Source organism: Oncorhynchus nerka, linkage group LG28, assembly GCF_034236695.1.
Source record: "Oncorhynchus nerka isolate Pitt River linkage group LG28, Oner_Uvic_2.0, whole genome shotgun sequence".
In the NCBI taxonomy this organism is placed as follows: domain Eukaryota; kingdom Metazoa; phylum Chordata; class Actinopteri; order Salmoniformes; family Salmonidae; genus Oncorhynchus; species Oncorhynchus nerka.
Window position 1 is genome coordinate 48,861,325 of NC_088423.1, and position 26,378 is coordinate 48,887,702.

At 43.4% G+C, this 26,378-nt stretch overlaps 1 protein-coding gene across 4 annotated transcripts in view; it reads right to left on the reverse strand.

The window, feature by feature from the left end:
* Positions 1-26,378, reverse strand: part of LOC115113346 (cilia- and flagella-associated protein 46) — a 96,853-nt gene that overhangs the window by 55,595 nt on the left and 14,880 nt on the right. For all 4 annotated transcript variants that reach the window (XR_003861102.2, XM_029640883.2, XM_029640882.2 and 1 more), the window contains exons 5-21: positions 25,253-25,417; positions 24,945-25,068; positions 24,662-24,756; positions 23,480-23,641; positions 23,107-23,206; positions 22,458-22,559; positions 21,952-22,142; positions 21,628-21,856; positions 21,125-21,245; positions 19,785-19,914; positions 19,166-19,290; positions 11,610-11,749; positions 8,501-8,613; positions 7,471-7,683; positions 4,841-5,066; positions 1,751-1,900; positions 235-345 (exon numbers count right to left, since the gene is read on the reverse strand). Coding sequence is in view for 3 of the 4 variants with exons in the window: in XM_029640883.2 (XP_029496743.2) it covers positions 235-345; positions 1,751-1,900; positions 4,841-5,066; positions 7,471-7,683; positions 8,501-8,613; positions 11,610-11,749; positions 19,166-19,290; positions 19,785-19,914; positions 21,125-21,245; positions 21,628-21,856; positions 21,952-22,142; positions 22,458-22,559; positions 23,107-23,206; positions 23,480-23,641; positions 24,662-24,756; positions 24,945-25,068; positions 25,253-25,417 (2,497 nt within the window). In the remaining variant the exon portion in view is untranslated. The remainder of the gene's footprint in view (positions 1-234; positions 346-1,750; positions 1,901-4,840; positions 5,067-7,470; positions 7,684-8,500; positions 8,614-11,609; positions 11,750-19,165; positions 19,291-19,784; positions 19,915-21,124; positions 21,246-21,627; positions 21,857-21,951; positions 22,143-22,457; positions 22,560-23,106; positions 23,207-23,479; positions 23,642-24,661; positions 24,757-24,944; positions 25,069-25,252; positions 25,418-26,378) is intronic.

The window sequence follows — 26,378 nt, forward strand, 5'->3', positions numbered from 1 at the left end:
GAGTGCTCTGTCCTCTGGATCCATAGAACTGGGGTTTAATGATGCAAGAATGCAGGACGGAAACACATACAGTCCTACAGGGCTAGGAAATGAAAACAAACAAATCAAATAAGATGTTCATTTGAGGAAGCATTTTTCTTTGGACCAAATTCACAAACATAGGCATGAACGCTCTGATTACCAGTACGGTCTCAAAGGCATCTGTTGCCGCCTGGCCAAGAAAGCAGGACCTACCGTAGAGAGACTAGGGACAGAGAACTCTATCTGCCTGGGGTGACTGCTGCATAACAGCATTTCCACTCCTACCAGTACACGTGTCATGGCTGACACTGCCTCATTCTTACACTGGAAAGACAAAAAGAGATAAAGACACAACTGAATATTTCATCACAATGGTACCGTGGCTTACCAGTCAAAACCATAGAGATGTATTAACAATGCTATCTCTGACAGGCACAATCATACATGCACAGCATATCAATGAGAATGGCATTTGCAATGAATAAATGACTCCCTATCCCCTTGTGATACTGTAACTTGATTTAAAACAATGATTTACTGTATACAGACGGTTGGGTGATGAATCATATTTCTTCTCACATTAACACTGCACTGACTCAGAGTCTGGGGGAATAACCACATTTTGTAATTTAGTCATTTAGCAGACGCTCTTATCCAGAGCGACTTAGAGTTATTGCATTCATCTTAAGATAGCTAGGTGAGACAACTACACCTCAGTTATAGTTCCCTCAAAGTAGCTATTAACAAAGCCAGTGCTAGTAGAGAAAAGTCAAGTGCAAGTTTTAGTTTACAAAAGGCAAGGGTGTTAGTTAGTTGTGTTTTTTTTTGGGGGGGGGGGGTTCAGACGTTTTTAAAAGATGGGCAGGTACTCTGTCCTTCAGATTCAGATCAACTTTATTATCCCACCAGGGGAAATTCATTTGGTCATGTGCTTTAAAAGACAGTACATAAAACATGAAACACAGAAACTACACAATAGAATTCATTCAAAGTGCTATAGCTCCACATTTAAAGTGAAAACGCAATATGCTGTATACTCGATGGACCAACAAACTATCTATTATACAGCCTAATGACTGTTGGAATAAAAGAGTCCCCATACTTGAGGAAGTCTCTTTCCCCTTGTCCGGCAGCTGCTGTGACTGACTTTTGAGTGAAGGGGATGAGAGTCAGGGGGAAGCTAGTTCCTCCACTGGGGTGCCAGGGCAGAGAAAAGCTTTGACTGGGCTGAGCGGGAGCTGGCCTCCCGTAGGGGTGGGAGGGCCAAGAGGCCAGAGGTGGCAGAACAGAGTGCTTGGCTTGGGGTGTAGGGTTTGAGCAGAGCCTGAAGGTAGCAAGCACCATCCTCTTGTAGTGTATGCAAGCTTCAACTGGAAGCCAGTGGAGTGCGCGGAGAACTGGGGTGAGATGGGAGAACTTGGGAAGGTTGAACACCAGGCGGGCTGAGGCGTTGTAGGGGCTCCACTGTGGAGTTGTCAACCGTGATGGAGAGGTCTTGGAACGGGCAGGCCTTCCACAGGAGGAAGAGCAGCTCCGTCTTGTCGAGGTTGAGTTTGAGGTGCTGGGCTGACAGCCAGGCAGATTCATAAACGGCTCATCATACTGACTAACTTGACTGAGGGAGTATGTTTTTATTTGATTTTTATCTAACTTTTATTTAACCAGGAAGTCCCATTGAGGTCAGAAAACATATTTCCCAAGGGAGACTTGGACTCTTATGTTACTGTACCTCATCATCAATGTCCAGCTTCTGTCCAATCTGCTGCTGGAGGAGCCTCTTGGTCCACACCCACGTAGAAATGACCTGTTTCCTCGCTGCGATAGGGACGCTCTCTCCCGGCACATTGCCATTAGAAAGGTGCAGTGCATAGTCACACAGCTAAAAGTCCATAAAGTGGGGGAAATAAAAGTTAGCATAGTAACCATAGCAGCATAAGGGTTACATTTACATTTTAGTCATTTAGCAGACACTCTTATCCCGAGCGACTTTGAGCAGCAATTAGGATTACGTGCCTTGCTGAAGGACACAGACAGATTTTTCACTTAGTCGGCTCGGGGATTCGAACTAGCAACCTTTCGGTTACTGGCCCAACATTCTTAACAGCTAGGCTGTCTGCTTTGCAAAAGGGTTAAAACTGTTTGCATAACCATAGCAGTTCGTAACTAGCCTAACCATGTGAATCTGCACAATACTCTTTTCGAATCCACATACACTCATAACCTTGGGACTCCATAGCCGGGGCTTTGCAGCTCTGAGTTCCACATATGACAGTATCTAGGGAAAATCCATTGCGTAATCTGAGTTTGTTTAAGTCAGCTATCTAAGACTTATCTGATATATAGGCCTATATGTTGAAAATGGAGAACCATTTTTATCCTCAGTTCTGAAAGAGAACACTTAGTTAATAATTCACTAATAAAGTTACTTCTATCCAGAGTATGTGCTGACGATACAGCAGACCCTTTGAAGAAAAGCAGAATAGATGGAGGAAATGGGATTCAATTGGGAACAAATGCACTTCATTCACATGAAATAGTTCAAACAAAGCACATCTATCTCTGTAAAAGATGGATGAATGTCAGAATGAGTCACTTGGGTTTCACACACTAGGGGCTCTAATTCCAAATCAAATCAAAGTTTATTTGTCACGTGCGCTGAATACAACAGGTGTAGGTAGACCTTACAGTGAAATGCTTACTTACAGGCTCTAACCAATAGTGCAAAAAGGTATTAGGTGAACAATAGGTAGGTAAAGAAATAAAAAAACAGTAAAAAGACAGGCTATATACAGTAGCGAGGCTATAAAAGTAGCAAGGCTACATACAGACACCGGCTGATTGAGGTAGTGTGTACATGTAGATATAGTTAAAGTGACTATGCATATATGATGAACAGAGAGTAGCAGTAGCGTAAAAGAGGGGTTGGCGGGTGGTGGGTGGGACACAATGCAGATAGCCCGGTTAGCCAATGTGCGGGAGCACTGGTTGGTCGGCCCAATTGAGGTAGTATGTACATGAATGTATAGTTAAAGTGGGTATGCATATATGATAAACAGAAAGTAGCAGCAGCGTAAAAAGAGGGGTTGGGGGGGCACACTGCAAATAGTCCGGGTAACCATTTGATTACCTGTTCAGGAGTCTTATGGCTTGGAGGTAAAAACTGTTGAGAAGCCTTTTTGTCCTAGACTTGGCACTCCGGTACCGCTTGCCATGCGGTAGTAGAGAGAACTGTCTACAACTGGGGTGGCTGGGGTCTTTGACAATGTTTAGGGCCTTCCTCTGACACCGCCTGGTGTAGAGGTCCTGGATGGCAGGCAGCTAATTTTGGCTGCCCCTAAGGCGGCGCTATTGTCAAATGCACGGTATTTGTCAATTTAGGCTTGTAAAAACTGTCGCCCTGGCATTTGCCACCCCTTGCAACCAGGTTCGGCAATTTACCTGTCTAACATCAGCTTTCTTGCTTAATTAAAAAATATGTATATGTCCATATGCCCATTATGGAACGAGAGACTCGATGATGTCGGTGACCCTCATATTTAGAAATATTTAAGTTATTTTCCTGTCCAATTCCTTGCTTTCGATTTTATTTGATTAAAAACCAAGCCCGTGGTAGGCTAGCCTACTATAAGTCTGGTTCAACAGCAATGTGTCTTTGCATCTTTTTTGTTTATTCTGGCCATACATTAGCCAAGTAGCCTATCAATGAAAGGTTATAAAATATTCTACTCGTGAGAGTGCCTTGAAATATTTGAGGTTTTTGCCCTCATGCTTTTGCTTAATTCACCATTTTTTGGAGCTAATATTTCTTTCTTTCTGGAGTGAAAATGTGATGCGTAAAGACATGTTGAAGCCAAATAGAACAATGTAGACCGCAAATATGCCAAACATTAAACAAAGCAATGTATTTTACTGTTACTGCTATTATTTGTTGCTGTACACTATTTAATAAACAGTATCAATCCACAAAGGACTAGGAGCTGATGATATCGCAAAGACTGTCAATAGCCTAAACAACTTGAAACAACCGCATGCAGTACTAAGCCATAGAGAACATTTATTAGCCAGTGAGTGGTCAAACCCTCGCCACACCTACAACTTATTCATCAAAACCCAGCCTTTCCTTGCCACCGCCAGCTATTACGCCCATGATTCCCGCTGTGAAAATATAATAAATATTTCAAAACAACCACAACTCAACAGCGGCTGCGCTAAGATTTACCATAGCGCTAGGTTAGAAATATTGATTTGTTAAAATAGAGCCCTAGTTGTAGAAATATTGATTTGTTAAAATAGAGCCCTAGTTGTATTTAGAGTATTTCTGAAAAGCATAATGTATCAAAGTGCCTTGATTCTTTCATTCTTTGTGCCCCCCCCTTCAACAAAAAATATATAGGAGAAAGATACTAGAGATACTAAGATGTAAGACAGAAAGAGTTTCAATAGCCCTCCAGGAACTTATTTAGAGATCACTTATTCAGAGAAACTTGGGAAACCTGAAGACCAGAGGCTGCCCTTCAGGAATACACAGGCACAGCTCTCTGATCCCTCAAACTGCCCAGCAGTAATACAGTCCAGGTCTCTATGCAGGTCCACCTCTGCCCTCTGCCTATCCCAATAAGCTCAGAGTGGGAGAGAGGGTGTTTGTTTTTGCAGTGCCCAAATGAAGACCTCTTCAGGGGAGGGAGTACCCTTGACAGCACATTGAAGGATAATAGAACCTGACTCTCTGACAAACCTAATTAGCAAGTCACCTTTAAAATCTCCCATGGCCCCGTCTCCTGGCTAGCTCTCTACTTGACCCACACACACACACACACACCTCCAGAGCCTTCCGCATGTCCTGGAGGGCCGCATGGTCGAGGGGGAGGCTGTGGATACTGCCTGTCCTCTCGGCTCCCTTCCCGGCTACTTTCTTCCTCAGCTCCCCCCTGCTTCCGCTGTCCTCCCTTCCCTGGCCAGTTCCCGGCCCAGCAGCTGACACAAACCAGGGCTGGATCAGCCCCTGGGCCACCGCATCACACAGCATAACCAACAGCACCGGCTCCCTGGAAGCACAGAAGAGCATTATACTCTGTACATACAATCTGATGTGTGGAGACATATCACTGCAGCTAATGTAGAAGGAAAAGCTGTGTACATTTACAAATACTGTGCCAAATCATATGTGAAGAATGCAACAAAGATGGCCATGTGCATAAAATTCCCTCAGTGATCACAACAAGCAACCTCTGACAAAAGTTCCTCTATTTCTATTCAAGGTGAAAATGATGAATCAGACACCCTATCGTTAGCAGCAGCTTCTTTTGACCCAAATGGAGGAACATACTGAGAGAAATGCTGATGAATGTCTTGCCCGAGCAGTGTATGCAACTAGTTCACCTCTGATGCTCACAGGCAATGTGTATTGGAAGAGATTTCTAAATGTTCTTCGCCCAGCATACACCCCTCCAACCAGACATGCTTTATCTATTAATTTGCTGGATGCAGAGTTCAACAGAGTTCAAGTGAAGGTCAAGCAAATCATAGAGAAAGCAGACTGTATTGCAATCATCTCTGATGGGAGGTCGAATGTTCGTGGGCAAGGAATAATTAACGACATCATCTCCACCCCTCAACCAGTATTCTATAAGAGCACAGACACAAGGGACAACAGACACACTGGTCTCTACATTGCAGATGAGCTGAAGGCAGGCATCAATGACCTTGTACCACAGAAGGTATTTGCACTGGTGACAGACAATGCTGTGAACATGAAGGCTGCTTGGTCTAAAATGGAGGAGTCCTACCCTCACATCACACCTATTAGCTGTGCTGCTCATGCATTGAATCTGCTCCTCAAGGACATCATGGCACTGAAAACAATGGATACACTCTACAAGAGAGCCAAGGAAATGGTTAGGTATGTGAAGGGTCATCAAGCTAATAGCAGCAATCTACCTCACCAAGCAGTGAGAAGAATAAGAGCACTACATTGAAGCTGCCCAGCAACTCCCGCTGGGGTGGTGTTATCATCATGTTTGACAGTCTCCTGGAGGGGAAGGAGTCTCTCCAAGAAATGGCCATATCACAGTCTGCCAAATATGGACAGCCCCATCAAGAGGATCCTCCTGGATGATGTATTTTGGGAGAGAGTGATAAGCAAGACTGAAACTACTGAAACCTATAGCAGTAGGCATTGCACGGATTGAGGGAGACAATATCACCCTGTCTGATGTTCAGACTCTGCTTGCAGATGTAAGAGAAGAAATACATACTGCCCTGCCCACTTCACTGTTGCTCCATGCAGAAGAAACCTCAGTTCTGAAATAAATGAAAAAGTGTGAAGACTTCTCCTGAAGCCCATACACGCCGCAGTGTACATGTTGGACCACAAGTATGCTGGCAAGAGCATCCTGTTAGGTGCAGAGTTCAACAAGGCCTATGGCGCCAACATATCTCATCAGCCACCTGGTGGAAGGGACTTTGTGGATCTGAGGCTCTTTCCCCTGTTGCTTCCATCATCCTCCAAATCCCACCAACATCAGCCGCCTCAGAGCGCAACTGGTCCTTGTTTGGGAAAACACACAAACACACACAACAGGCTGACCAATACAAGGGTTGAAAAATTGGTGGCCATCCGGGAAAATTTCAGTTGTTTTGAGCCTGACAATGAGCCATCCTCAACAAGGTTGGAAAGTGACAGTGAAGATGAGGCCTCAGAGTCTGATGTTCAAGAAGTGGACATTGAGGCGGTCCGGGGAGAAGACATGGAAGCTTGAGAAGAAGACAACCAAAGCTTTAGTTTCTAGACTATAATTTTACAGATGTATGTTGAAAACATTTTTGGGAGATGTGATGGATCATTGGGGATCATTCAATATTCCCTTTCTTTTGTTGTTCAGTGAAATCATCCCATGTGAAGAGTCAACTAATTGAATTAAAGTTCAATTCATAACTAAATAGTTTTTTTGTATTTCTATTGAAAGGATTTAATAATTTGCAATTATGTCTACTGTACTTATGATAAAGGTAAAAGGTTTATGTTTCTGTCTCCAAATGATATGGTAAATATATCCAATGCAAAAAAACATCTACATTTAAATGCTATTAATATTAATGTGCATATATTTCCATTAATTCCCATATATTCCCGTTAATTCCCACGGAAAGTTTCCACCTCTGAATATTACCCAAATTGTGCAACCCTACATACAAGTTTGATATTAAGGCAGAAGAAAGTTCACATGTTCGAGAAGGCATTTAGACAAAAAAAACAAAAAAAATTACGTTCAAACAGCTCTCCTGTGAAGTTGTGACTTGCGGCATACGCCTAGTTTCCTGGATCGGGTCACATATGTACTATGTCACTAAAACGCTGATGAGCATTAAGTGTGTGACAGCAACAAGCAAATGTTACAATGTGTAGTGTTTAAGTATTTCCGTCCAGTGAGATGTTCCTCTTAGACTTACCCAGCGTGTCCAGTCTGTCTCAGCAGCTCCACGGCTCTCTGGAAGGTGGGCAGGAGGCGTCGCTGCTCCCCAACTGCCACTAGGTGGCTGTTGTAGTTCCATAAGTACACGGCTGCATTGACCACCACCCAGGCCTCGCGAATCTCTGCTCCCAGCTCGGCTCCCCGCAGGAAGTTGGAGGTGGCGTAGGCAGATAAGTCCTGGATCCAATCTCTGGGAGTGGGAAGGAGGGGAACGATAGTTATGTTGTCTGCAGTGCATAATATATGAGAAAACAAAGGAAGTCACACTATATTTTTTATATACTGTATAACACACTACATATAACATATAACAAACTGGTGAACCAAGCTCCGTAACTACATATACACACTTGACTGGTTATATTGAGAACCACAAATAAGTTATAATAGTGTTTAAATGTAATATAAAATGATATGCTGTGCTTTGTCCGTTTATCTGCATTTTTTGTTTGTGTGTGTGTGTGTGCGTACGTGTGCGTGTTGATTCATCCAGCCTTGTGGGGACCTAAAATACCCAAAAGTCTCCACAAGGATAGGAAAACAAGGAAAATGTTCCACATACCCATGGGGACAAAAGCAATTTTAAGCTTAGGGGTTAGGTTCAGAGTTACAATTAGGGTTATGGTTAGAATTAGGGTTATGGTTAGAATTGGGGTTAAGGTAAGGGTTTAGTGGTTAGGTTTAGGTGTTGGGTTAAAGGTTAAGCTTAGGGTAAGAAAAATAGGATTTTGAATGGAAATTCATTTTAGGACAGAAGAAAAAAAAACATGAGCATGTGCAAATCTCCACCCGGCACAGCCAGAAGAGGACTGGCCATAGCCTGGTTCCTCTCTAGGTTTCTTCCTAGGTTCTGGCCTTTCTAGGGAGTTTTCCCTTGCCACAGTGCTTCTACACCTGCATTGCTTGCTGTTTGGGGTTTTAGGCTGGGTTTCTGTACAGCACTTTATGACATCAGCTGATGTAAGAAGGGCTTTATAAATACATTTGATTTGATGATGTGTCCTCACCTGTAGACAGCCCACTGTGGATTGTCCTCAGGGAGACGGAGTCCTCTCTCCTCAGGAGGGGCGGCTGGGGTGTTGAGCTGTACCCCCTCAGAGCGGAGCTTGTGTATGGTGGCCTGTAAGGGACAACCACGAATTATATTGATGATGACTTGCCCTCCCCATAACTCTGCCTCAAAGGAGCAAATAACACCACTCAGCAAATAGCAAAGAGACAAACGGGCAGCCACACAGCCATAGTCATCGAAGGCAGCAAATATAACTGGTGAACTCAGAGAACAATGATTTTAACACCTGTGGCTGTCTGACAACTAAGGTGAAACTCTTAAAACGTTTTGTGTACCGTTAAATGGGGCACTTTTTTTGTGGGGGGAGAGTCAACCTCTCTAAGAACAAAGGGAAATAAGACAGATCTTGCTTCTGTTGTCTGTTTGAGTGTTTGGGTGATAGCCTACTGATTCCGTGAGCACCAAGCCTCACGCAACACTTTCACAAATTTGGCTGTTTTTAATCTTTGCTATGCTGTAATAAAGGCTTTACACTTTTTGTTAGACCAACCTCTCTGTTATTATTTATTTAGTGTTGTTTACACTGTTCCAAATGGTCAGAAAAATGATATTTATAATAATAATAATAACCCTCCTTTTTCTTTGATCTCCTTCTACAGACTCTCTGGTACACTTATCATTTATTTTGTGTAGTTTACATTGTTCCAAACCGTTAGAAAAATTATATTGTAATTTAACAGCACCTGTTTGGCACACATAGGCACACAGCGCTTGCTCCATACCTTATTTTCCACAACTAGTCAAATTTATTCCACACACCCGACTTCCCCTTTACCTCATTCGCAACCAAATAAACCTCCCCCCGTTTCGAGTTTATTTGTCATGTCCTCTGCATCCATTTTGCTGTCACATGTGTTACAGTGTTCATAGTTTGATATAACCAGTTTATTGATGTGATCATGCTATAGGTCAGGCCCTATTGGTCACGTGCATGCGAAGAATACATGTGTCACGTAAAGAGAGCAAGGGTTGAAGGGAATATGTCATCTATTTCCTAAACAAATGAGGGATTTTGGTAACATAACTTTTCAGTCAGAAATGGATGTAATTATGTTGCAGCTTCAGCAACACAGACAGCGCTATACACACACTGATGTTCTGTGGTGGTCGCTGCAGCAGGGAGGAGAGAGGCAACGGGTGCTAGTCCCAGTCACTCGCTTAAATTTTTTTATTTAAACAGCGCATCAAGTCTGAGCCAGGGGGCACAATCAAATCAACTGCGGTCGGACTCCCTCAAGTCATGTGTGTCTTAATTATTTCATCAAACAGATCGCTTAAAGCATCAGAAAAGCTCAGTGCATATAGTTGATTTGATTAAAACATGTGTCTATGTATGGAAATATACAAGTCAAAAAATGTTGACCAATAGATTTTTTGGGGTCGGGGACAGCCCTAATCATTACACAGGTCCACCTTGTGCTGGAGATAATACAAGTTTTGTCACACAACACAACGCCACAGATGTCTCAAGTTTTGAGGGAGAGTGCAATTGGCATGCTGACTGCAGGAATGTCCACCAGAGCTGTTGCCAGATAATTGAATGTTCCGGCATAAGCTACGGACAATGAGCACAATTGCATTTTATCGATGGAAATTGTTATGCACAGAAATACCGTGACGAGATCCTGAGGCCCATTGTGAGGTCATTTTTTAAAAGGTATCTGCGACTAAAAGATGCATATTTGTACATTTGTATTTAACCTTTATTTAACAAATTGTTATTTACAATGATGGCTTACCCCAGCCGAACACTAACCCGGGCGATGCTGGGCCAGTTGTGCACCGTTCTACGGGACTCCCAATCACAGCCGGTTGTGATACAGCCAGGAATATCTATATTCCTAGTCATGTGAAATCCATCGATTAGGGCCTAATTTATCTATTTCAATTGACTGATTTACTTATATGAAATGTAACTCAATAAAATATTTTAAATTGTTGCAATGTTGCGTTTATATTTCTGTTAAATACACATCATATCGCTGACTCTACCTTTACTCAGTTGTTTTCCTCAAATGAAGGGGATGATGACGCCATCTTTGCGAGAAGGGGAGAATCTGATTTCATTCAGGATAAGTGGAGTTGGCCCTGAGTTAGTAGGTAAGTTCTGAAGGATTCGTTGCCATAAAAGGTGAGCTACTTTCGTGTGCTCGGTTATCCCGAGTTGAACTCAGAGTTAACCAAAGTTAGCTCACTAACTCTTCTATCTCGCACCATAGTACACCCCCCTCTGTACCTCCGGACTCAATCTGATTAAATCTCACAGTGCCACTCTACTGCTAATATTGGTCTTTCGCCTTTACTTTGCATTAATTGCATCAATAGAATAAATCAATGTCTATAAAGAAAAGTCACAGTGACTATAGTGTGTGGTCAGGAGAACTGAGGATTGGGGGGGGTTCTACTAAGCTAACATATGGAATTGTTTTAAGATGGTCATACCAAGGATAAATTAGCAATTTGATTATGGATTTTAGAATTAACATTATTTGATGAAACACTGAATTTGGCCTTACTGCTATTAGCCAATAGAAAGGCATTAACTAACAGATTCATACATAGAAAAACAGACAAGTCAAAAAATAAATCAAAACTAAGTTTGTTTTAAAGTGTCTGTCCAATATCAGAGATATAAGAAAGATCATGAAATTATTTATATTTTTGGGATCCATATATACCCCCCAACAATTGGGCACTCAACTACTTCCGAATACACTTCCATTCATTTTTTAAAAGTGGTACCGGGCAACCTCCAGATGAGTCTTAAGGTTTGTGGGTGTCCTAGAGCAAAACAACCGACATGTATGTGTTCGTGTGTAGCCAAAACTGTTTGGACGCTACGGACAGAACTTGGCAGATCGGTCAGTCCCGTGATGCTTGTCGAGAAAAACGGAGAACAACATCGTGTTCGTTAGTCTTACCATGGAGTGGTCATAGTAGTTTGTAGGCCAAACCGTTCGAATGCTACAGAAGTTTTCGTGAGAAGACCGATTTTCTGAGCATATTAAGGGACATGGGTCAATGGTCAAAGGTGGTCATCTGACCTCAGCATTGATGAAGCAGACTTCAGCCAGCAGACGGAGCAGGTCCTTCTCCGCACTCTGGGACAGTCGCCCTGCCGATGGACGCCGGTCACCATGGAGTCCACCCTCCACTGGGCTCTCGTCCCCCGCCTTGCGCTCACCTGGGGACCAGAGGGTATTGAGTGAGCCAGAGTGAGCATGTGCAGTTATGCGTCAGTAGTTCTGTTAACAAGCCAGTCTCTCCTCCCTCCTACACTAATCTCCATTACCGCTGACACTAACCAGTGAGCCACATGCTAGTTATCAATATCATTGGTTGATAACTAAATTATTTGCACCCAAATAAATATGTAAGATGATTTAATGATTTCAATGAAGCAGTTGAGCGCTGTCGATAGACTGACTTAGTGAAGTCAATTAGGCGGTGAAAACATTTTTCACATGTAAATGTAAACTCAAAGAGTATTGGACACTACAATCCTCCAGAGATACCCACTACTTAGGTTTCAATCAGTTACTAGTCTAGGATTCAGAATCAATTCCTCTTGATACAATTAGTTTTATATATATATATATATATATATATATATATATATATATAAAATATGTAGACACACAGATATATATACATACAAACACACACACACACTCATATATATATATACACACACACACACACACACACACACACACACTCTGCTGAGAAAAACTAATTTTTTGTTCATTAAAATAACATCAAATTGAACAGAAATACAGTGTAGACTTTGTTACTGTTGAAAATAACCATTGTAGCTGGAAATGGCAGATTTTGTATGGAAAATCTACATAGGCGTACAGAGGCCCATTATCAGCAACCATCACTCCTGTGTTCCAAAGGCACGTTGCGTTAGCTAATCCAAGTTGATCATTTTAAAAGGCTAATTGATCATTAGAAAACCCTATTGCAATTATGTTAGCACAGCTGAAAACTGTCGTCCTGATTAAAGAAGCAATAAAACTGGCCTTCTTTAGACTAGTTGAGTATCTGGAGCATCAGCATTTGTGGGTTCGATTACAAGCTCAAAATGGCTAGAAACAAAGAACTTCCTTCTGAAACTCGTCAGTCTATTCTTGTTCTGAGAAATGAAGGCTATTCCATGCGAGAAATTGCCAACAAACTGAAGATCTCGTACAACGCTGTGTACTACTCCCATCACAGAACAGCGCAAACTGGCTCTAACCAGAATAGAAAGAGGAGTGTGAGGCCTTGGTGCACAACTGAGCAAGAGGACAAGTACATTAGAGTGTCTAGTTTGAGAAACAGATGCCTCACAAGTCCTCAACTGGCAACTTCAGTAAATAGTACCCGCAAAACACCAGTCTCAACATCAACAGTGAAGATGTGACTAGGGGATGCTGGCCTTCTAGGCACAGTTGCAAAAAAAAGTAATATCTCATATCCCATTTCTAAGTGAGGCCAAACTTTTGAACGGTGGTGTTTATAAACTCAGCAACAAAATAAAACGTCCATTTTTCATGACCCTGTCTTTCAAAGACAATCCGTAAAAATCCAAATAACTTCACAAATCTTTATTGTAAAGGATTTAAACACTGTTTCCCATGCCTGATCAATGAACCATAAACAATTCATGAACATGCACCTGTGGAACAGTCGTTAAGACACTAACAGCTTACAGACGGTAGGCAATTAAGGTCACAGTTATGAAAACTTAGGACACTAAAGAGGCCTTTCTCTTGTAAAACACCAAAAGAAAGAAGCCCAGGGTCCCTGCTCATCTGCGTGAACATGCCTTAGGCATGCTGCAAGGAGGCACGAGGAATGCAGATGTGGTCAGGGCAATATATTGCAATGTTCATACTGTGAGATGCCTAAAACAGCACTAAAGGGAAACAGGGTGGACAGCTGATTGTCTTTGCAGTGGTAGACCACGTGTAACAACACCTGCACAGGATCGGTGCATTCAAACATCACACCTGCGGGACAGGTACATGCTGGCAACAACAACAGCCCGAGTTACACCAGGAACGCAAAATCCCTCCATCAGTGCTCAGACTGTCCGCAATAAGCTGAGAGAGGCTGGACTGAGGGCTTGTAGGCCTGTTGTAAGGCAGGTCCTCACCAGACATCACTGGCAACAACGTCGCCTATGGGCACAAACCCACCGTCACTGGACCAGACAGGACTGGCAAAAAGTGATCTTCACTGACGAGTCGCGGTTTTGTCTCACCAGGGATGATGGTCGGATTTGCGTTTGTCGTCGAAGGAATGAATGTTACACAGAGGCCTGTACTCTGGAGCAGGATCAATTTGGAAGAGGAGGGTCCGTCATGGTCTGGGGGGGTGTGTCACAGCATCATCGGACTGAGCTTGTTGTCATTGCAGTCTCAATCTCAACGCTGTGCGTTACAGGGAAGACATCCTCCTCCCTCATGTGGTACCCTTCCTGCAGGCTCATCCTGACATGACCCTCCAGCATGACAATGCCACCAGCCATACTGTTCGTTCTGTGCGTGATTTCCTGCAAGACAGGAATGTCAGTGTTCTGCCATGCCAGCGAAGAGCCAGGATCTTAAATCCCATTGAGCACGTCTGGGACCTTTTAATTTTTAATTAATTAATTCAATTTATTTATTTTATTTTATTTATTTAACCAGGTAGGCTAGTTGAGAACAAGTTCTCATTTGCAACTACGACCTGGCCAAGAAAAAGCATAGCAATTTGACCCATACAACAACACAGAGTTACACATGGAATAAACAAAATATACAGTCAATAATACAGTAGAACAAAATAAAATAAAAAGTCTATATACAGTGAGTGCAAATGAGGTAAGTTAAGGCAATAAATAGGCCATGGTGGCGAAGTAATTACAATATAGCAATTAAACACTGGAATGGTAGATGTGCAGAAGATGACTGTGCAAGTAGAGATACTGGGGTGCAAAGGAGCAAGATAAATAAATAAATACAGTATGGGGATTAGGTAGGTAGATAGATGGGCTGTTTACAGATGGGCTATGTACAGGTGCAGTGATCTGTGAGCTGCTCTGACAGCTGGTGCTTAAAGCTAGTGAGGGAGTCTCCGGCTTCAGAGATTTTTGCAGTTCGTTCCAGTCATTGGCAGCAGAGAACTGGAAGGAAAGACGACCAAAGGAGGAATTGGCTTTAGGGGTGACCAGTGAGATATACCTGCTGGAGCTCGTGCTACGGGTGGGTGCTGCTATGGTGACCAGTGATCTGAAATAAGGCGGGACTTTACCAACCAGGGTCTTGTAGATAACCTGTAGCCAGTGGGTTTGGCGACGAGTATGAAGTGAGGGCTAACCAACGAGAGCGTACAGGTCGAAATGGTGGGTAGTGTATGGGGCTTTGTTGACAAACCGGATGGCACTGTGATAGACTGCATCCAGTTTGTTGAGTAGAGTGTTGGAGGCTATTTTATAGATGACATCACCGAAGTCGAGGATCGGTAGGATGGTCAGTTTTACGAGGGTATGTTTGGCAGCATGAGTGAAGGATGCTTTGTTGCGATATAGGAAACCAAATCTAGATTTAATTTTGGATTGGAGATGCTTAATGTGAGTCTGGAAGGAGAGTTTACAGTCTAACCAGACACCTAGGTACTTATAGATGTCCACATATTCAAGGTCGGAACCATCCAGGGTGGTGATGCTGGTCAGGCGTGCAGGCAGCGAACGGTTGAAAAGCATGCATTTGGTTTTACTAGCGTTTAAGAGCAGTTGGAGGCCACGGAAGGAGTGTTGTATGGCATTAAAGCTCGTTTGGAGGTTAGATAGCACAGTGTCCAAGGACGGGCCGGAAGTATATAGAATGGTGTCGTCTGCGTAGAGGTGGATCAGGGAATCGCCCGCAGCAAGAGCAACATCATTGATATATACAGAAAAAAGAGTCGGCCCGAGAATTGAACCCTGTGGCACCCCCATAGAGACTGTCAGAGGACCGGACAGCATGCCCTCCGATTTGACACACTGAACTCTGTCTGCAAAGTAATTGGTGAACCAGGCAAGGCAGTCATCCGAAAAACCGAGGCTACTGCCGATAAGAATATGGTGATTGACAGAGTCGAAAGCCTTGGCAAGGTCGATGAAGACGGCTGCACAGTACTGTCTTTTATCGATGGCGGTTATGATATCGTTTAGTACCTCTAACCATTGAAGTCAGAGCCGTCCAGAGTAGTGAAGCTGGACGGGCGAGCAGGTGCGGGCAGTGATCGATTGAATAGCATGCATTTAGTTTTACTTGCGTTTAAGAGCAGTTGGAAGCCACGGAAGGAGAGTTGTATGGCATTGAAGCTCATCTGGAGGTCAGTTAACACAGTGTCCAAATAGGGGCCAGAAGTATACAGAATGGTGTCGTCTGCGTAGAGGTGGATCAGAGAATCACCAGCAGCAAGAGCAACATCATTGATGTATACAGAGAAAAGAGTCGGCCCGAGAATTGAACCCTGTGGCACACCCATAGAGACTCCCAGAGGTCCGGAAAACAGGCCCTCCGATTTGACACACTGAACTCTGAGAAGTAGTTGGTGAACCAGGCGAGGCAGTCATTTGAGAAACCAAGGCTGTCGAGTCTGCCAATAAGAATGTGGTGATTGACAGAGTCGATAACCTTGGCCGGGTCGATGAATACGGCTGCACAGTAATGTCTCTTATCGATGGCGGTCATGATGTCGTTTAGGACCTTGAGCATGGCTGAGGTGCACCCATGACCAGCTCGGAAACCAGATTGCATAACGGAGAAGGTAAGGTGGAATTCGAAATGGTCGGTAATCTGTTTGTTAACTTGGCTTTCGAAGACCTTAGAAAGACAGGGTAGGATAGATATAGGTCTGTAGCAGTTTGGGTCTAGAGTGTCACCCCCCTTTGAAGAGGGGGATGACCGAGGCAGCTTTCCAATCTTTGGGAATCTCAGACGATATGAAAGAAAGGTTGAACAGGCTAGTAATAGTGGTTGCAACAATTTCGGCAGATAATTTCGGCAGACCAGATTGTCTAGCCCGGCTGATTTGTATGGGTCCAGATGTTGCAGCTCTTTCAGAACATCAGCTATCTGGATTTGCGTGAAGGAGAAATGGTGGGGGCTTTGGCAGGTTGCTTTGGAGGGTGCCGGGCAGTTGACCGGGGGAGGAGTAGCCAGGTGGAAAGCATGGCCAGCCGTAGAGAAATGCTTATTGAAATTCTCAATTATAGTGGATTTATCAGTGGTAGCAGTGTTTCCTAGCCTCAGAGCAGTGGCAGCTGGGAGGAGGTGCTCTTATTCTCCATGGACTTTACAGTGTCCTGGAACTTTTTTGAGTTAGTACTACAGGATGAAATTTCTGTTTGAAAAAGCTAGCCTTAGCTTTTCTAACTGCCTATGTATATTTGTTCCTAACTTCCCTGAAAAGTTGCATATCACGGGGGGCTATTCGATGCTAATGCAGAACGCCACAGGATGTTTTTGTGCTGGTCAAGGGCAGACAGGTCTGGAGTGAACCAAGGACTATATATATTCCTAGTTCTACAGTTTTTGAGTGGGTCATGCTTATTTAAGATGGTGAGGAAGGCACTTTTAAAGAATAGCCAGGCATCATCAACTGACGGGATGAGGTCAATGTCATTCCAGGATACCCCGGCCAGATCGATTAGAAAGGCCTGCTAGCATAAGTGTTTTAAGGAGCGTTTGACAGTGATGAGGGATGGTCGTTTGGTCGCAGACCCATTACGGATGCAGGTAATGAGGCAGTGATCGCTAAGATCTTGACTGAAAACAGCAGAGGTGTATTTGGAGGGCGAGTTAGTTAGGATGACATCTATGAGGGTGCCCGTGTTTATGGATTTGGGGTTGTACCTTGTAGGTTCATTGATCATTTGTGTGAGATTGAGAGCATCAAGCTTTGATTGTAGGATGGCCGGGGTGTTAACCATGTCCCAGTTTAGGTCACCTAGTAGCACGAGCTCAGAAGATAGATGGGGGGCAATCAATTCACATATGGTATCGATGGCACAGCTGGGGGCAGAGGAGACCTGTTGGATTGGAGGGTGAGGGCTAGGGCCATTCCCCCCAGAAATGTCCGGGAACTTGCAGGTGCCTTGGTGGAAGAGTGGGGTAACATCTCACATCAAGAACTGGCAAATCTGGTGCAGTCCATGAGGAGGAGATGCACTGCAGTACTTTATGCAGCTGGTGGCCAAAATGGCTTAAGGACCACAAAGTCAAGGTATTGGAGTGGCCATTACAAAGCCCTAAGCCCTAGTAAATGTGTGGGCAGATCTGAAAAAGTGTGTGTGAGCAAGGAGGCCTACAAACCTGACTGTTACACCAGCTCTGCCAGGAGGAATGGGCCAAAATTCACCCAACTTATTGTGGGAAGCTTGTGGAAGGCTACCCGAAACGTTTCACCCAAGTTAAACAATTTAAAGGCAAAGCTAACAAATACTAATTGAGTGTATGTACACTTCTGACCCATTGGGAAAGCTGAAATAAATCATTATCTCTACTATTATTCTGACATTTCACATTCTTAAAATAAAGTGGTGATCCTAACTGACCTAAGACAGGGAAATTTTACTAGGATTAAATGACAGGAATTGTGAAAAACTGATTTTAAATGTATTGTGACTAAGGTGTATGTAAACTTCCAACTTCAACTGTAATGGTAAGAACAGCCCAAATAAGCAAAGAGAAACGACAGTTCATCATCAAGTTTCTTCAATTGCAGTCGCAAAAACCATCAAGCGCAATGATGAAACTGCCTATCTTGAGGACTGCCACAGGAAAGGAAGAGCCAGAGTTACATTGGCTGCAGAGGATAAATTCATAAGAGTTACCAGCTACAGAAATTGTAGCCCAAGTAAATGCTTCAGAGTTCAAGTAACACACATCTCAACATCAACTGTTCAGAGGAGACTGTATGAATCAGGCCTTCATGGTTGAATTGCTGCAAAGAAACCACTACTAAAAGACACCAATAAGAAGAAGTGACTTGCTTGGGCCAAGAAACACAAGCAATGGACATTATAGTAGACCGGTGGAAATCTGTCCTTTGGTCTGATGAGTCCCAATTTGAGATTTTTGGTTCCAACCCCGGTGTCTTTGTGAGATGCAGAGTAGGTGAACGGATGATCTGTGCAAGTGTGGTTCCTCCCGTGGAGCATGGAGGAGGTGGTGTGATGGTGATTTGCTGGTGACACTGTCAGTGATTTATTTTGAATTCAAGGCACACTTAACCAACATGGCTACCACAGTATTCTGCAGTGATACGCCATCCCATCTGGTTTGCGCTTATTGGGACTACAATTTGTTTTTGAACAGGACAATGATCCAACACACCTCCAGGCTGTGTAAGGGATATTTGATCCAAGAGGAGAGTGATGGTGTGCTGCATTAGATGACTTGGCCTCCACAATCACCCGACCTCAACCCAATTGAGATGGTTTGGGATGAGTTAGACCGCAGATTGAAGGAAAAGCAGCCAACAAAAACCCTTGAATGAGTAGGTGTGTCCAAACTTTTGACTGGCACTGTGTGTGTATATATTTATATATATTTATATATATCCCTGGAAAGTTCCTCACAGTCTGATTTAGGAGCTTTCCATCGTCCATCGTCGTAGAGCAAACAGAAACGACAGGCAGCTCGACACACATCCCAAACCTCCTGCTTCCTAGCTGTCTTCGCCAAGGCTGCCCACAATTTCACCCTGAAAAAAAAATGTATTCCATTATCTATACTTTGTTTGGAGATGGTTAAATAATAAATGTTTCCTTTGGCTAGTTCGACCGCCCTTGCTGTATGTTCTTTCCCCACTGTGACTCCAGATTTTTTTCATGTGTTTATTCATCAGGGTGTTACTGAAGCCTGGTGGAAGGCTGGTTGTGCTGCTACACATCATCCCATATCCTCACCCTGAAAAACCTCCTACTAATGATATTCAGTACCAGTAGTATGCACAAAAAAATGAATAAGCTACATAGTTCAACTTGACTTCACAGTTTCCTAGCACATAGAAACCTATTTAAAGTTGATAGCTACCAAATGGTTCATGTTCATAAAATGTTGATTACGCACCATGTGCACTAATTTGTGTTAATGCCTGTAAGATATCAAGACAAGAGCACTTGTTTCTAGAAAACCTTAATATATTCTCTCTCACCCACCCACACACATAGTCACTCATATTTACATGATACACACCTCTCCCTGTCATTCTTGCCAGCTCCCTGTCTGCTCAGGTGTCCCTGTACCTTCTCAACACATGCAGAGTGGTGCTGAGCCTTAGCAGAGAGATGAGCCACACCGCCAGGTCCACTGGTGCCTGAGGGGACTAAACACATTTGAATAGACATTTACATGAAGAAACCAACTGCATTGGAATAGTGATAAATAGGCCATCATATTGGCACCGTACACACAAACAAATACAAAAATACGTCATATGACAATGATGGACAATCACTTTGAAATTGGAACGAATCCAAGGAGCCTGCAATTTGCCACAGACTCTTCCCAGCCCTGACAAACAGTGTTGTGATTGGCATGAAATCCAAAAATGTAAAGCTATAGGCTTCTAAAGAGAAAATGAACTCCGAAAATCCAGGAATCAGTGATTAATCAGAAATCAATAAATTTCATCCCTGAAAAATGGATCCACACAACTGTGTCTGCAACAGCGAGAGGCACATAGTGTTCCTGCTTGAATAATGTAAAAGAGGTCTGTGCCTCCATCTGATTACAGCGTTTTAAGAGGCAGAGTGCTCCAAGGTTAGATCCTTGCTTCGCAGACAGCCAGACACGTCTCACTACAGCACATTGCTGATGACAGTCTGGGGACCAATGACAGCATGGTACAAACACTACATCCTATTATTCATTTGTTCATCTTCAGCACATGCTCAGCATATTTCTCCAATCTGAGGGGTCACCCGGGTTGCTTGGATGTTCAAACGGCTTCATCATCGGGTTTCTTTGTCTTATGCCTCGAAAGCCAGTTTGTGCTTGAGGTGTTAGTGTTGTAACACAGGAGGTATCGTTAGGTAAAAGTAGTCATGACCTGCACACCTGACCCGTGTCTGTATAAGCAGCTAGTCTGCTCCAGTCTCATGGCCTGGCTGTCAGATGTAGGACCCTGGCTGGGTCGTTAGGCAACTGAGTGTTCATTTGATCCTGGGTACAAGGGGACCAGGATCAGAGGGGGGAGATCAAAGAGTGCCAGCCCCTTAGCCCCAGGGCTCCATAGGCTCTATGATCCAGTGCATAGGAGCTATAGGGTTTTTGTCATGCAGACATATCGAACCAAGGAGTCAGTCAAATCCTCCAAGAAATGGTTCTAGTACTTGGATGCTGGGCTATGAGGTAAGTAAGACTCTCTTTCCAACTAAGCCCCCCTCCGAACTCAGCCTTAGTTTTGAGGGTACCTTAATTACCAATAGTGAGCTTTACATAGCAGGATTAGGCAATCCTATACATGACTGGTGAAAGACACTACACCAAAGTCATACTAAAATGAAATGGTTATTCAAAAGGATAGTTTGTACTTTTTGCAGTGCTATCTGCGTCGAGCACCACCTGGAAAGCGTCGGGGGCCAGGGTGAGGCATGCGTTGACCAGCATGGGACGTCTTTTTCTCACCTCCTCCTGTGGCTGACCATTCTTAGCCTTCAACAAAGAGAGAGAGCGAGAGTGCGAAAGAGAGTGACGAAGAGAGAGAGACAGACAGAAAAATACAGAGAGAAAGACAGAGACTGACACCCATGCTGTTTTCACCTACTACGATCTCTCTTCTCTGCAGGCAGACTCTGATGTAGCATTTTACCAACTGACTGACCATCTCACAGTTTGACATATCATCACAGTTGTACTTTTCATCACACAGTCGGGCAACAACAAACATGCCTATCAGGAACATCACAATCTATATTTCACAGAAATTATATTTAATGCCTGCTTTACCCTACTGCCAGGTTTCATCTTACAGTAAGTCAAGTAAGGTCAAGTCTCCCCAGTCCTGCTTTGTATTTAGTGTAAGGGGTCCGCAGACCTGTTGGATGAGCATGGCAGCCTGGTCCTCTGTGCTGCTGGGGGTCTGATATAGGGTGCCGCGAAGCTGAAGGAGGTTAAGGGCTGAGGTGAGCCGCTCGTGGTGCACCCCTCTCTCGTCCAGCAACAGGGCCTTCTGGAGGTGAAGCAGAGCGGGCTCCAGCCTCCCCTCTTCCTCCTCGATCACTGCCAGCTCACTGTGGACCTGACAGCGCATCTCCAGCTGCACACTGAGAGAGAACAAAGTTAACACTTTAGATTGGACATACATGCAGGCATGAAAGTGCACAAACACACATAATGGCCTCTGTGTGTGTGTAGTCACCTGTATGTGTCCTCCAGGACTTGGGCCACTTTGAGGAGTGCCCCCTTGACATTCCTCCTGAGGTTGTGCTGAAGGAGGGGCAGACAGGTGTTCCACTGTGAGGCACACACCGCCTGCATCACCTTGGCATCCCCCTCTCTTACTGCACTCTGCAGCACCTTGTCCAGTTGGCCTATCACCTTCAGCTGAGCCTAAGGGACCAGGCAACAACTACAGCAAGGACTGCCTAATGCATCTACAGAATCTACTAAATATGGCGCAACACTGTTGCGCAGAACAATCAAATATATTGAATCGCGCCAACAGTATAATAATTAGATAATACTGTAACATCATGATACTACAACACACATTCCCAATGACATCCACAGCTTGGTTTGCAGTAAAAAGAACGAATGCGTAAAAGGCGCTGGGCTCTTCTGAGCTCAGTTAACACTGTATTGATGTATGTTCTGGGTGGCAAACAGGCACATTAACGCTGCTAACTAATGTACAGGAGAGGGCACCTCCACATTGGCTTTGGAGTAGTCCTTCATCCCCCCCTCCTGCTTCTTCTGGAGGTCCAGGTCACACTGGACACACTCCATCATGATGCACTGGCCAACACTCTACAAATAGAGAATTTCAAAACATGAAATCCAAAACAGGTAAGGAGCATGGCATTTCTACTGCTAAATTATAGTGAGACCAGCCATGTGTATTCACAGTGTCTCAGAGTAGAGCGCTGATTCAGGATCAGATCCCCCCCCCCCCCCCCCCCCCATGTACATAATCGTAGTTATTATGATAACATTTTCATAATAATGATCCTTGATCAGCATTATTTCTTTGAGATGCTCTGTGAAAAGGGGCCCTGATGGCTCAAGTTGAATCACAGTATCGAAGTGAGAGTGTAGAAGACGTTGTACGTCTAACTCTTATCGTTACCCAATACCCATTTCCACCCACACATGTAATGTAGAATTACTGAGTGTATTAGAAATACAACGGATGGTAAAGGGAATATGTGGGCCTCTTCAAGCTAATTAAGTCTCTTGTCGAGACCTCGACTGAGAAATTGGGTCAATTTACGTGCATGTGTTCGCAAAATTGCATTACTCTATATGGAATATAGAGACATGATAATAGAGTTATCTGTGATTGGCCGTCACTCACAGTGACTCCCGTTGTCTTCAGCTCACTCAGACAGTCCGCTGCCATCTGGTGATGTTTCAACTGCAAGGCCAGAAAGGCTAGCTCCAGGAGGAAGGCAACTCTTTAGAAACAATGTATAAGATTAACATGGTTAGTGAGATATTCATAAGACATTCACAATTACTTTGATCATCTGTAAGAGTAAAAACTATTTAGCCATGTAATATTCAGACTGATGCTACTGAGATGTGAAGCCACTGTATTGGTGTTGAAGATAGACTTTCAATTCACATGAATTCAACGACAGGTGAATAGAGTCAAATGAAATATAGGCAATTACTAGGCCAATTGTAGTGATGACAGTAAGTATTGCAACAGGAGAGGAGATGTAGACCTGTCAGCTGGAGGGATGGGTGAGGGGCTCTCTGCAAGACAAGGGTTGGAGCCACGCGCTATAACAGGGGATTGGGCTGCAGCAGAATGCATAAGGAGCAGGAAAATCTCCTTAATCCTGGCAGCGTCCTCTTTTCTGGCCTCGCAAACGTCATCAACCTTACTGTGGAACACAGAATGAACACACACATGCACATTAGTGCACGCAAGCACGAGCGCAAATGCGCACACACACACACACACACACACACACACACACACACGTTAACCTACTGTTTATATAATTCTCATGATGATGGTAGGGTCTGGGTGATGGTATGAGTCATGCTGCCCATGTCTATAGCTCAGCTTGTTAACCATGAGATAGTCTGACATGTAGAGTACACGCCTGCGGAGAGGGCGCTGGTCTTCCTCTCAGTAGTACCAAAAGCCATACTAACGTGCAATAAATATCAGTGGTCTAATAACCTTGTCCCCTCTGAGATGCTCAGGGTCTAGCTGAGAGACAGCATATCACTAACCCAATGACCTAGGTCCAGTGGGTACAGATAACCCTGTCCCCTCTTGAGATGCTCCAGGTCTACCTGAGAGACAGCATGTCACTAACCCAATGACCTAGGTCCAGTGGGTACAGAGGGTCCAAATCAACTTATGCAATGTGATCTTTAGGACCACTAATAAAGAACTGCCCACTCTCAACTCATTAAACCATGGCAAACAAATAAACAGACATACCACAGCAAACAATAACCTTTTAGTCTTTAAAAAGCACAATGTGTATGGCTGCAAAAAATTATATCAAAGCTTTTAGCTTCTTGCAAACAACTTTGGAAAAAAATAACAGTGGCGGCAGTATGATTCTTCAAATGCATTTTCAAATGAAAAGATTATCAATAAGCACATCACAATCTAATCCCAAAGGCACTTTCAAAATATTTAGCTTCAACTTGTTAACGGTTATTGTGGTTATTGCTTTTCAGTCTCATAAATGAAGATACAGAATAGATCCATAGTTGGAAAAGAAACACACTCTGATGCGTAATCTCCTGGGATGTCTTGCTGCAAAAAAAACATTGAGCCGACGAAGATGCTCAACGGGGCATGGAAAAGTTAAGTGACAAAGAACTCTTAAGTTGATTAAACAAAATAATATCATTTTAGATAAAGGGGGGGAAACACTTACTGTTTGAGCTTCTGCATTTTGTAGATGACTGATAAAACAGGACTTGCTTCTGTTTTTGGGGGGGTTTTAGTGAAGTCAAACAGCTTGTGTCGTACCTAGGAGTAACGTAATTGTATTAGTAGATAAATAGAACGACCCAGTTTAACCCCACATATAACCATGCTCTACCCAAAGGCAGTCAAAACAAGGGAGACCCTAGTTGTGTCTTTGCAGACCCTGACACCACATCCGAAAAGGAGTTCATGACTTTAGTCAGCACATAACAACAAAAAAGAGGCTTTACCTGTAGGGAAAATATCTTTGGATACAGGTCAGGGATATGCGACTCTATGAAGTCTGAGGTGGCCTTGGCAAAACTAGAAGCTTCTTTCCCTTTCCCAGCATCCACAAGGCATTCGACAAGGTGCCTGCTTGTAGAGACAATGGATACAACAATCACTATACTCTGCACCTCAATACAAATCGTTGTACTGAAATCTATTTAAAAAAAAATCTTGATTCATAAATGTTCAGTGTCATAATTGAGGGACATTTGGCATTACTGATTGTTACTGTATGATGAGACAAAGTATGACAGTTAGAGCCACCTACATCATGAGCTGAGCTCTCCAACTGTAGTCTTGTTCCCCAACCTCCTCCAGTGCCTTCACCACCTGAGTGAGGGTGGGCACCAGGTGCTGGCGTGGCCCGGACCGCAGGAGCGGCCGGACCATCTGGAAGTAGAGCACTGAAGCATTGAACACCAAAAAGTGGTATCTACCCGAACGTAAAGAGTATGAGAGAAAGAAGAAAACCTGTTGTTGAGATCAATAATTTACACAGCAGAAAAACACTATCTGATTTTTTGGAAAGTTATACAGTACATTTTAAATTTAGGCCAAGTGTTGACTTGGGGATGAAATTTCCTATAAATTGAAAATGTATGTACACAGTACAGTATAACAGTCTTTCAAATAAAAAAAATCAAATCAAATCAAATGTATTTGTCACATACACATGGTTAGCAGATGTTAATGCGAGTGTAGTGAAATGCTTGTGCTTCTAGTTCCGACAATGCAGTAATAACCAACGAGTAATCTAACTAACAATTCCAAAACTACTACCTTATACACACAAGTGTAAAGGGATAAAGAATATGTACATAAACAGTCTTTCAACGAGTGACTAGAGAGTTTAGCCCTATGGTAAATCTCCATTTGGAGTACAGCCATTACTGGCTTACAGGCCACGGGGGTGGAATTTATCAACTAAAAAGGGTGCAGAGATTACTGGAGTTTTTCTAACATAATTGGAACTAATTTATCCTCCTGGGATGAAGGAGTACTTTAGTCTGGGCTGTGTTAGTCATTCCCTTTGGTCTTAATTGGGATTGTTCCGGCAGCCCTTCATTGACACATATAATTACATATTAGATCTGTAATTTAATAAGATCTCTGTGGGCCCTATATGATATTATGACTTAATAATGCACCTCTTACTGTCTGTAGAGCCTTTTTGCATAAATCTCATAACATATCTGTGTACAGTCACAAGGCATATAAGCCAGTAGATAATTACATTTGATATTCTTATTGCTTTGCTATTTGCTTATGGCTAGCCATTTCACCCTTAGGGTGAAACAAATATGAATCTTAAGAGCAACTTCATATTTGTATCGTATGTTTACGCACCAAGAGATGAACTATATCGAAAAAAGGCCTACATTTGAACAAAGTCT